At 40.8% G+C, this 12,631-nt stretch overlaps 1 protein-coding gene across 5 annotated transcripts in view; it reads right to left on the reverse strand.

Annotated features, from left to right (window-relative positions):
- NUA (nuclear pore anchor) overlaps positions 1–12,631 on the reverse strand; it is a 125,513-nt gene that overhangs the window by 79,119 nt on the left and 33,763 nt on the right. For all 5 annotated transcript variants that reach the window (XM_089167784.1, XM_089167782.1, XM_089167783.1 and 2 more), the window contains exons 10-11: positions 3,204–3,324; positions 3,023–3,115 (exon numbers count right to left, since the gene is read on the reverse strand). In XM_089167784.1, coding sequence (XP_089023910.1) covers positions 3,023–3,115; positions 3,204–3,324 — 214 coding nt within the window. The remainder of the gene's footprint in view (positions 1–3,022; positions 3,116–3,203; positions 3,325–12,631) is intronic.

A 12,631-nucleotide genomic window follows, 5' to 3' on the forward strand; every position in this document is an offset into this window, starting at 1 on the left:
GAATAGGACACTGGGCATTATAGAGCCTATTGTGTTTGTTTTAAGGATGGTGGATTCGGAGAAGAAGCCCACAATGCCCCACATATATGCTGCCCTCTAGCAAATGAAAGAGTTGGTTAAAGCTGCTGCCCCTAGCACCTTCAAATCCTACGAGAGGATCATCAATAATAGATGGGAGATGCACTTGATGCATCCTTTGCACTTGGCTGGTGAGTCACTTTTAAGTTTTTGTTGTATAATTTACATTCTTTATTTGTTATAACTTATAATTTATAAACAAGTAAACAACCAAATCACTAAGTCACTAACCAAATTTTTTATTTCCACAATGCAAGCTTACTACCTCAACCCAAAGTTCCATTACAAGAATGATCTGGGGCTTGATGTACAGTTGATGACTGTGGTGCAAGAGGTGGTCAAGAAGCTTGTGTCAAATCCCGTCATGCAAGGGACACTTAATGGAGAGGTGAGAGCTTATTCAATTGTTTCTTCAACTTCTTGCATTAGTGCATTAAGCATATACATAATACAATAATTGAAGAATTGGTGTATAGATCAGGGAGTTCAGGGATGCCTCTGGGAGTTTTGTAAACCCTTCTGCAGTTGCAAGTTGCAACTAGGCAAAAAACTGATCTTGGTAAATACTCCACTACTCTATAAGTTATTAAGTCTATAAGTCTATAGACTATAACTCTATAGATGATAACTGATAAGTTATATAAATATAAAGATTTACTTGCCTAATGCATTCTTATTTTTTGTTATGCAACTGACTGGTGGGTGCTATATGGAACTAGTGCGCCAAATCTCAAAGACATAGCAATTAAAGTACTCTCACAAACTTGCTCATCCTCTGGTTACGAGAGGAACTGGAGCACCTTCTTGCTCATCCATAGTAAGGTACGGAACAGATTGGGGAGTAAGAGGCTCGAGGACTTAGTGTATGTGCATTACAACATGAGATTGAGAGTAGGGCACATACAAGAAGATATAGATGACGACAATCATGAACCGATTGAGTTGACTGATGTATTCCACGAGCCCCCCGCAGAAGATGAGGAAGATGATGTCATATATCAGTGGGTTAGGGATCGAGGTAGCCCAGTGCTGGATGGGCCAGGAGGGCAGCCAGATCCTACCATTGTTGCTGCTATGGGCCCAGATGCTGTGCCTGAGCACGTATCTTCTGATGAGGGTCAGGCTGCTGTAGTGGCATCAGAAGGACGACCAACTGTACCATTTGAGGAGCCACCTGGTCGACTTGAAACAACTGAGGTGACAACTAGTAGTGGGGATTCAGATGATGCCGATGATACCAGAGGGCCAAGTGGCCCAAGTCAGCCATCGAGTTCGAGTCATGGAGGCAGTCAGGCTGGTCGTGTTTATGATGGAAGTCAACATCAACAAAGGGAGTCACCTCTACCAGGTCCAAGTCATCTGACACATGCGACCCACAATTCCCCTATCTCTCGGACTTATGCTAGAAGTAGGAAGAGCATATCAAACCAGGGGCAGGGGCAACCGAATGATGATGCGAGCATGCATGATCTTGAATTCAACATGGGAAGCATGAGCCTAGATCATGGTCAGAGTGATTCACAACAGCAGAGTTTGAACAATTGGCAGTCATCGGGGTACCAATACGGGGATCACTCCACCGGGTTAGACTACAGTGGGTACTCTTCTTATGGAGGTCATACTATTCCTTAAGACCCTGCACCTGGAGAGTACACATATGGGAGTGAAGGTGGGTTGTTAACTGAGTGGTTTAGAAACCCCTACCCAGATACTGAACAACAATATGAACAACAACAACAACAACAATGGCTCTTTCACCCACCCACGATTGACGGTTATCCCAGAGTGCTATTCCTCCAATATTCTGACATGGAGACATATCAGTTCCATATAAACCGATATGTGACATACTTCAGTGATGGATGGACTTGGGAGTCATATGTGGCCACCGTTCAGAATCAATTGATGCAGAATGCTGAGTGATACTCATACTCTTAGTCTTAATTTTGTAAGTTGTAAGTTGTAATTTTGAGTTTTGACATTCTTAGTCTTAGACTCTTAGTCTTGTAAGTTGTAAGCTGTAATCTTCTTAATTCTTATGGTTGTAAAATTTTGAAGACATTTAAGTATTTAACAATTTATTACTTTGAATCTTTGATAGTTTGAACTTAGATCACTTGTTGACTTGAATACTTGATGTGTAATGTTATTGACTTATTGTAGTTGATACTTGATAGTTGATACTTGATAAATGATAACTCATTAACTTGAATTACTCGATATCTTTACATTACAATATTACATGTTGTCTCTGTCTCTCTGACTCTCTAAGACTCTAAGAGACTCTAACCTTGCATTTCACAGAATTTCGGTTTTACAAATAGGGTCGACTTAGGAGACATAGTTAGGATTATTTTCTCACAAATCTGAGGCCACCAATGTGTTCAAAAGGCCTTAAATAGGCTAAATACCAAGTTTCAGCCCAACCAGAGCCCTAAAACCCACCGAGATGGGCCACTAAGACTACCGCCATTTTTTTGGTAGATCTCGACCGAGATCTCGCCATCTCGGTCGAGATCTCGCTTTTCTTGAGTGGCTAGATCTCGCTCGAGAGCGAGATCTCCCACTATGATCCAGACTACTGTACTTTTCTTTGGTTTTGCCAGGCAATAAGGACAGAAGAAACTATAGAGTGTAGGAACAGTAAAAGAAAAGATTTAAGACGTCCAATTTCAGGAGCATATCTGTTAGAATCCAATAACACCAAAATTCCAAATGAAAAGGGAAAAACCAGTAAAAAGCCATATAAACCTCATTCTATCCCAGTACAGCAGAGAACACAGTCAATGAGAGCTATATTGTTAGAATTTTTTTCCTGGAGTGTCCCTCAAGTGTGTGTACTGCTTACCAACTACAAATAACATTACTGGCAACAGGAAATCTTATACATGAAAAATTATTGGATAGACAGGAAGATAAATGTAACAACAGATTTAACCGATACCCGTTCAAGAACAGCTTGTGATTGCTTTCTTCCTAATTGTTCATGCCTCAATGCATCAACTGCCTCTTGATATTTCTCATACATTTTCGCAAGCTGAAACCCATTACAGACAACATTAAAAGGGCAAGAACAGATACCACAACTTCACAAAATTACAAAAATTTGGAAAAGAATTACTTACGCTCCAGCCATCACGAAGAAGGGAAGCTGCCAAAGCTGTTCCTGAAATACCCATTGGAACCTTAGGAACAAGTATACGACTATCCTCACTACTATCATCATGTTCAGTTCCATGCACATGCCTGCAAAACAACAATGGACTTGAGACTATTATTAGCTAGTAAAATTTTATGAGAAATATGAGTCGGTAAGCTAGAGAAATCCTGCTTTGAGATTCATCTCCATTAAGAACCACAGCAGCCAACTGATAAGCCGCTCATAAAATAGAAAAGGAATGAACAATTTTGTGCTAGAATGTTCTCAAATGAGCAGCTAAAACCAATACAATGAGAATGCTACATCAATATAATGAGTCCATAGAAAGACCGTCTACACAAAAACATCAACCACGCCCTCATTATATTGCAAATCAGAACCCATCACCCATTCAACAAAGTCATGCCAACTTCCCAAAGAAAGCATTTTGTAGTAATCATGGAAGAAAATTCGATCGAAATGGTCGAAATTTCGATCGAAATGCCTGCAAAAATCCAACTCGAAACGAAATATAGTAGTAGGCACGAAAAGTATCCATTTCGTTGCCCGATACCATATCGGGCCAAAACGACATTTGCGTAGGCTTTAAAATACCCAAAATCGAGCTCATTTTCGACCTACCGTCAGTTTCGACTGTTTCGAGCGATATCGCCCAGGAGATTTCGACATGATTTTGCAATTTTTGCTGATTTCTCTTGCTTTCATCCGATTCTACACCTAATTTCTAGTATTCCACTTCCTCCAAACACTTGATTTGCTCCTCCATTTGTGCATTTTCTCAAATCTTGCAAGGTGAGTAACCAACTTCCTCATTTTTTGATTTTTGTTTCATTTGTGCCTTAAATCATGTTAGATTGCTTCCAAATTTATATATGTTTACTTTAGAGTGATGATCTATGAATTTGTAGTGTCAAAATTATTTTTTTATTCTTCCTACTATTTTTTTATTTTTCTGTTATTAAAAATTATTTACTAAATTATGTATATTGTTAAAAATGTTTATGTATAGTACATGTATAAGCTTCAAATGGATGTATGTGAGAGTTGAGACACCATATTGCTGTGATGGTGTTGAATTAATTTTTTTTCTGTTAATTATGTAATTTTACTGTATTTAATATATATTTAAATAATTAAAAAATATTTAAATATTAAAAAATAATTAATTTCTGTTTTAAATTTAAAAATAGGAGAGTATTAGTAGAAGCATGTATGCAATTTTTTGAGCATGTTGTGGATATTTTTAAGATAGTTAGTGTGTATTTTATATATTTTAAAATTATTTATATATTAAAAAATACTTATATAGTTATACTTTTTTTTTTAATATTTAAAAATAGGAGGTTATTATTAGAAGCATATATGTCATTTTTGGAGCATATTGTGGAGCTTTTCAAGATACTTAGTGTGTCTTTCTTGTATCAGGCACTCTATTTTAAAGATGTCAGACATAGCTTGGGATCATGGGAGGCCACTGACAGCTGATAAGAGGAAGAGTGAGTGTAATTACTGCAAGAAACAAATAGGAGGAGGTGGGGCCACTAGATTGAAGGTACATCTAGCTGGTGGCAATAGGGATGTAACAGGGTGCCCAAAGGTGCCTGTAGAGGTCAAGAGGGCAATGGCCTCATATATTAGTGGTGGAAAGCAAAAGAAGAAAGAGGAGAACACAGAGGGATGAATTCGAGGATGCCTGCTTAGATGACCTTCAAGATCCTGAGGGTTATGGTAGGGATGAGCCAGGAGACAGTGACCCTGATCCAGAGGCTGATCAGCTGAGGAGGGCGATGATGATGAGTAGGGAGCAACAGAGGCTTGATGACATCAGGAGGCAACAGAGGAGTCTGGGTTGTGGGTCCTCTAGAGAGCCAGTAGGTATGGGAGGCATAGGTGGCTCCCAAGTCCCTATGGGGAGGTCTCAGAGTGTAAGGCAGGAGGCTCCTATCCCACGCGCCCCTACAAGGGGTCAAGCTTCCTCAGCACATCCTACAGATCCGGATCTTGAGACTCTTCGCAATGATCCGGCCCTATTTGCGAGGCCTGAGCATAAACAGAGAAAGTTGAAGCACTTATGGGGGAGTGTGAAGGAGAAAGTGAGGATGGCTTTCTCCAAATGGGAGCATTACCATAGTGTTCCAGCACATACAGCTCAGGGGCCCTACTACAGAGATATGATTGAGCAGATAGGCAGGGCTGGGAGTGGTGTACAGGGCCCCACTCCATATGAGATATATAATGTGTATTTGCCTAAGCATAAAGAGGACATAAATGAATACATTAAGGGATTAAAGCCCATGTGGAATCATTATGGAGTGACTCTGATGGCTGATGGTTGGACTGGTCCCACTAAACAGTCCATCAATTTCATGTTGAATTGTGATGGGAGGACAGTGTTCCTCAAGTCAATAGATGCATCCGGTGAGAAGAAGGATGCAAAATACATTTACAAATTACTGAAGCAAGTGGTGAAGGAGGTTGGAGTGGAAAATGTAGTTCAAATTGTGATCGATAATGGCTCCAACTACAAGAAAGTCGGGGTTGAAGATGCAAGAGAACTCCAGGTATCTAAAGTCTAAACATATAGTATTAATTTTCATTTGTAAATACATATATTTACATTACACATATACATGTACACTTTATAACTTTGTATTGATGGCTTGATGCCTTGATGGATGGACAGATATAGGCTCTTTTGGACTCCTTGTGCTGCTCACTGCATTGACTTAATGTTGAAGGAGATTGGAAAGGTCAAGCTTGTGAAGAATACGGTGGACCAAGCTCGACATGTTAGCACCTTCATATATAACCACACCTATGCATTAAGGATGATGAGGGACAAGTGTCAGGGTGAGTTAGTGAGGCCAGGCATAACCAAATTTGCTACTAATTGGATAGCACTGCAGAGCTTTGAGAGTAGGAAGACTGGCCTTAGGAGTATGTTTGCATCAGAGGAGTGGTTTAATTGGGAGGGTTCTTCATCAGTGGGAGGAAGGAGAGCTCAGTTGACTATCCTTGATGAGAGTTTCTGGCACAATGTGAGGATAGTAGTGAAGATGCTTGAGCCTGTGGTGAATGTGTTGAGGATGGTAGATCAGCAAAGAAAACCTACTCTAGCACACATATTTGCTGCAGTAGATAGGATGAAGCAGCAAGTTGCTCAGGTCCACCCACGCGGCAACAAGAAAGTCCTTCAAATCACCAATAGTAGATGGGAGTCTATGTTGCAGCATCCACTAGGCTGGTGAGTTGTTAAGTTGTTAAGTACTTAAGTCTAGTATTTAATTTAATTTTCATTATGTTATCACACTATTAAGGCTTAAGCATTAACTATTCCCTTTTATGACATACTTTTTCTTACACAACATACTATTTAAATCCCAAGTACCATTACAAGGACAATCTTGGGATGAGGCAAGATTTGATGGATGCTGTCCAAACTGTAGTGGAGAAGTTCGAACCGGATACAGCTAAACAAGCAGTCATCCTTATGGAGGTGAGATAGTGATTAGAATCATTTGATATTCACAATTCGTAGTTTTATACCAAGTCATTAACCTAGTAACTACTAACTAGTTATTGTTTTTTCTCTTTATATATTAGATAAAGGCTTTTAGGGATGCCACTGGGAGCTTCGGTCGTGCTGTGGCCGTATCGGTACGGGAAACCGCCCCTGCAGGTAAGTTCATTCATTTATTTCATTATACATTTAATTATTATATTTTATCTTTAATTTAGTTATTTAAGTATTAAAATGACTTGGAGTCTATGTTTGTTGCAGCTGAGTGGTGGTTGCAATTTGGACGTGATTCACACAACTTGAGTAGGATTGCAAGCAAAGTGCTCTCCCAAATATGTTCTGCCACTGGTTGTGAGCGAAATTGGAGCACCTTCAGCCTCATTCACTCGAAGAGGCGCAACCGATTGGGTGTGAAGCATCTAGAGGACCTTGTCCACCTACACTATAACATAAGACTGAGAGAGGATCATATTAGACAGGGGATGGACAGAGAGAGCACCAATATCGAGTTGGCCGACATATTTGAGATGGATGATGATGATAACCCAGTAGTTAACTGGATCAGGGATAGTGGAGACGGATTGCTAGATGAGGATGGAGGTCTTCCCAATAGTCAGATTGCAGAGGAGATGGGGGCTGATGTGGGGGACTTCATGGCCCAGGAGGGGAGGCCACATGCAGAGCCCGCCTCTCCCTTCGTGCCACACCCTAGTGCATCCACCCAGACTGAGGATTTGATTTTCTGGTCCGACACTGAGGATGAGGTGACTCAGGCCTCCGGCGATGACGACGATGGTGGTGATGATGACGGTGATGGAGATGATGGAGGGGATGAGGAGGGTGTGGGACCTCGTGATCAGGATTCAGCTGATCCTAGGGAGAGACCACCACCACCACCACCTGCTAGACGTGAGAGTCAAGGGGGGGAGGACGACCACGAAGATTCAAAGGAAAGAGTCAGTTCACCCACGCGACACAGGATTCAGACCATACTGGAGCTGCATCTCGAGGCAAAAATGTTTCCTCTACATATTCGAGGAAGGGGAAGGGGAGACAGCATGGCTGGAGCACAGAGGACACGCCATCATATGGCTCCTACCGTCCATCCGATGCCGAGAGCTTGGTAGGATCTATGAGATCGATGAGCATTGATGATGCTAGAGACTCCTCCACCTCCAGAGGATCCGGATGGCATAGGCCTGCAGAGTCCTCATATGATACTGCTGTGGAGAGTATTGGTTATACCGAGTCGACTTATGGTTATGGTCCTTATGGTTATGGACCATATGGTGTCCCTCCTGGCTATCAAATTCAGGGTCAGGCCAGTCAGCCACGACTGGAGCCTTATGGTTATGGAGAGGCCTATGGAGCTTATGGTGTCCCTCCAACTGTCATTTATCGGAGTCAGCCACTGCAACCTTATCAGTATCCTTATCCTTCTCCTAGTCCTGAGAGCCAGGGGCAGGGTGGTCTTTCATTTGTTAAGCAGATCTTCCACACTATTCCACAGCCACAAGGCCCACCACCACCAGTTCCTTTGGAGATTCACAACTTCCCACCGTTAGGGAATCTTATGCATGTGGATGAGGCCACATACAGAGGTGCAGTTTTTGACTATGTCCAAAACTATATGGGGCGGGGGCAAACATCATGGGAGTTATATTGTCATTTGTATGGGGTGCAGACGGAAGAGGGAGACCTTGAGGTTGAATAGAATAGACTTGTAAGTTGTAACTTGTAACTTGTAAGTAATAACAATACAGCTTCTTCTCTGATTCATGTATTATATACTTGGAATGTTGGATGTTACATTTTCAACAGTTTTTTAGTAAACTAGTAGTTATTATAGTGTTTATTATGCTTGAAATAGCTAGTATGCAAAAATCCAAATCAATTTGAGTGCATTTGAGGCTCGAAATTGAGTTTTCAAGAATCAGGAAAAAAGTATCCAGTTTAATTTCGACCGAAACCTCGAAATTTCGACCTTTTCCAAGGTCGAAATGTTCATTTCGATCGAATTTCTTACCTTGGTTGTAATGTGAGGAATTGCTCCTCTAAAGTATATTATTTACAAGACCCCAATAGGGTATTTATAATTACAACCTAGTTAAGTCCTATACTAAGTAGGAAAATGAAATATAAAAATAAAACTCTAGACTTATGAGGAAACATAATCCTATTCTAATTAGGAAACCTCAGTCCATGTTTTCAACACTCAAGCTCAAGTTTGAGCATAGATATTTATCATGCCTAACTTGCTCATAATGTAATTGAATATCTTCGTTCTCAAGCTCTTTGTGAGCACATCAGCCTGTTGCTCTTTTGAAGTAACAAAGGTGATATGGATCAGCCCAGCCTCAAGCTTCACTTTGATGAAATGTTTGTCAATCTCCACATGCTTAGTCCTATCATGTTGTATTGGGTTATAAGCTATGCTGATTGCTGACTTACTATCTGAGTATAACTGTATAGGAACTTCCAAATCTGTCCCAACCTTTTGAAGCAGCCATTTAAGCCATAGTACCTCACAAATGCCTTGAGCAATCAGCCTAAACTTGGCCTCGGCACTGGATCACACAACTACAGCCTATTTCTTGCTTCTCCAAGTCACAAGGTTACCTCCCACATATACACAATACCCAGAGGTAGAACTCCTATCATCTGGACATCCTGCCCAATCTGCATCTGTATATGCCTCAATCTTCAAATGTCCATGAGCTGAAATTAAAATTCCTTTTCCTAGAGTAGTCTTCAAGTATCTCAAGATCCGATATACTGCATCCAAATGTGAGGAATAGGGATCATGCATATATTGGCTAACAAGACTAACTGCAAATGTGATGTCAAGTCTAGTGTGAGATAGATAGATCAACTTTCCCACTAATTTTTTATACCTTATCTTGTCAACTGGTTCTCCTTCCTTTGCCTTCAAGTGTAGGTTAGGCTCAATAAGAGTCTTAGCAGGCTTACATCCTAGCATTTCAATTTCCTCAAGAAGATCCAATGTATACTTCCTCTGCGATAGAGATACACCACTAGTAGCATATGCCAACTCTAAACCTAGGAAATATCTTAGTTTTCCCATATCTTTGATCTCAAATTCAGTTCCCAAAAAAGTCTTTAATGCTGAAATCTCATCCTCACTACAGCATGTGATCACAATATCATCCACATATACTAAAAGTATAGTAGTGTGGCAACCATTTCTTTTAATAAACAAAGTGTGGTTTGCATTGCTCTGCTTATAGCCATTAGATATCATTGCCTTATGGAACCTTCCAAACCACGCTCTTGGAGATTGCTTCAGCCCATATAAAGCCCTCTTTAACACACTTTCCTATAAGCCTCTGTAGTAGAATACTCGGGTGGTATATCCATATATACATCTTCTTGGAATTCTCTATGCAAAAATGCATTCTTCACATCTAATTGTTGTAAACTCCACCCTTTATTAATTGCACATGAAATAATAGTACGAATTGTGTTCATCTTGGCAATAGGGGCAAATGTCTCCTGGTAGTCAACGCCATAAGTCTGAGTGAAACCTTTGGCCACCAATCTTGCCTTGTACCTTTCAACAGTCCCATCTACCTTGTACTTGATCACAAACACCCATTTGCACCCAACAGTCTGCTTTCATATGGGCAAAGTCACCAAGTCCCACATTTTGTTTTTTTCCAGAGCTTGCATTTCCTCATCCAAGCTTCTTTCCAGTTTGAGTGAGATAATGCCTCCTGCCAAGTGTTAGGAATAGAAGTAGAGGACAAAAAGGAAATAAAACTTTGAAATTCTGGAGATAGAGACTAATATGAAACATAATTGGAAATACGATGTTTGGTGCAAGTTCGAGGCTGCTTTCTTAATGCAATTGGTAAGTCTAAAGTAGGATTAGAAGAAGGGTCAAAGTAAGACTCACCTAAAGGAATGGATTGTTCAGGGTCAGGAACCAAAGCTTTTGACTGGCTTGGTTCAGAAGGGATCACTTGTTGCTTTTTTTGATAGGTCTTCAGAGGTCTAATCTCCCCTTGTATATCATCCACCAGTTGTTCCTGTCCGATCATTCCATCTTCCAAAGGAGGATCATCTGTAGGAATCTCAGGAGAAATATCGAAAGGAGGAATCAACATTGGAACCTCTTCATTAAAACTCTCCCCCTGAAGAGGTGTAGGGGAAAAAAAAGGAATTTGTTCCTGGAACACAACATCCATAGAGACGAAAAAACGACGAGAACTAGGATGATCACACTTATACCCCTTCTATGTAGGAGGATAACCTAAGAAAATGCACTTTAACCCACGAGGATCTAACTTTCCATGAACATGGTGGTTCCGGACAAAGGCAACACATCCAAAAACCTTAGGTGAGACTGTAAAGACTGCTGTACCTAAAAGAACCTCAAAGGGGCAGTATTGGTCTAAGACTCGAGAAGGCATTCGGTTAATTAGATATGCCGCAATAAGAACAGCTTCACCCCAAAACCGAAGAGGAACATGCATAGAAAACATGAGGGAACGTGCTACCTCAAGTAGATGTCTATTCTTGTGTTCGACAACCCCATTTTGAGGTGGAGTGTCGACGCAACTAGTTTGGTGTATGATGCCATGGTTTGCTAAGTAGGAAGGGAATGCGCCACCCAAGTACTCAGTTCCGTTATCCGTACGAAGGATTTTGATTGTCGCCCCAAACTGAGTCCTAATCATATTATGAAAATTTTGAAAGCACGAGAAAACGTCACTTTTTTGGTGAAGTAAGTAAACCCATGTGGTCCTAGTACAATAGTCAATAAAGGTAACAAACTATCTATGACCAGATACAAACACGGTCCAAGAAGGACCCCTGAAAAAGGAATTTTACTACAATTATCTGAAATAGGATAAACATGCCTAGTCTGTTTGGCCAAAATACATGCCTCACAATAAAAATCATTTAAATTGCACCTTTTAATCAGATCAGGAAATAATTTGGACAAAATAGGTAAAGGAACGTGACCAAAACGACTATGCCACTGTAATAAGGTAAAAAGTGCAGGGGAGGTGGAACTAGAGACCGTAGAAAGAGCTAATGGGGACCCATCCATTAAGTAGAGCCCCTCTTTCTGTCTACCACTACCAATTGTAAGCCCTGTTTTCAGGTCCTGAAACACACAATGAGAAGGAAAGAAAGTTATTTTGCAGTTCATATCACGAGTAAGGCTACTAATAGATAAAAGATTAGCCGAAAACTTAGGAACATGCATGACATTAGATAAGGTAACAGAAGGCGAACAGATAATAGATCCTTTCCCAGAGATAAGGTAGAGAGACCCATCAGCCGTTCGAACATCTTGAGCAATAGAGACAGATGAATAAGTATGAAACAAAGTAGATGAGCCTGTCATATGGTCGGTTGCCCCAGAGTCGATTACCCAAGAGGGATAAGTCAAATTGACATTGTGACAACCAAAAATACCTGTGGGGATTTGTGGATCAACAGAGGGATCAATGACAGAGGCTATACTCGTCCTGGAAGTCTGTACTGGAGAAGATGAGTCAAGTCTGGACATCAATTGGCGAAGGTGTTGGAGCTCATCTGAGGAAAGAGGTGTTGGAGTACTCAAGGTGTCAGAACTGGCTTGATTTGCAGAGGTTTGATTGCTGCCCTTGATTCCATTTCTACCTCCTCCACGGGAATTTGTTGGACGTCCATGCAACTTCCAACATTTGTCCTTTGTATGACGCTCTTTTCCATAATACTCGCACTTTACTGGAGGACGAAAATTACCATAACTAGATTTATTATTGCCATAACCAACCACCAATGCAGATCTATCAGATGTTTGAGTGTGTACTATAGTTGTCCTTCGACTGTCCTCGGTATCTACCATGGCATAGGCT

Source organism: Hakea prostrata, chromosome 9 (genome assembly GCF_041222555.1).
Source record: "Hakea prostrata isolate BN-2017 chromosome 9, UWA_Hpros_2, whole genome shotgun sequence".
Classification (NCBI taxonomy): Eukaryota; Viridiplantae; Streptophyta; class Magnoliopsida; order Proteales; family Proteaceae; genus Hakea; species Hakea prostrata.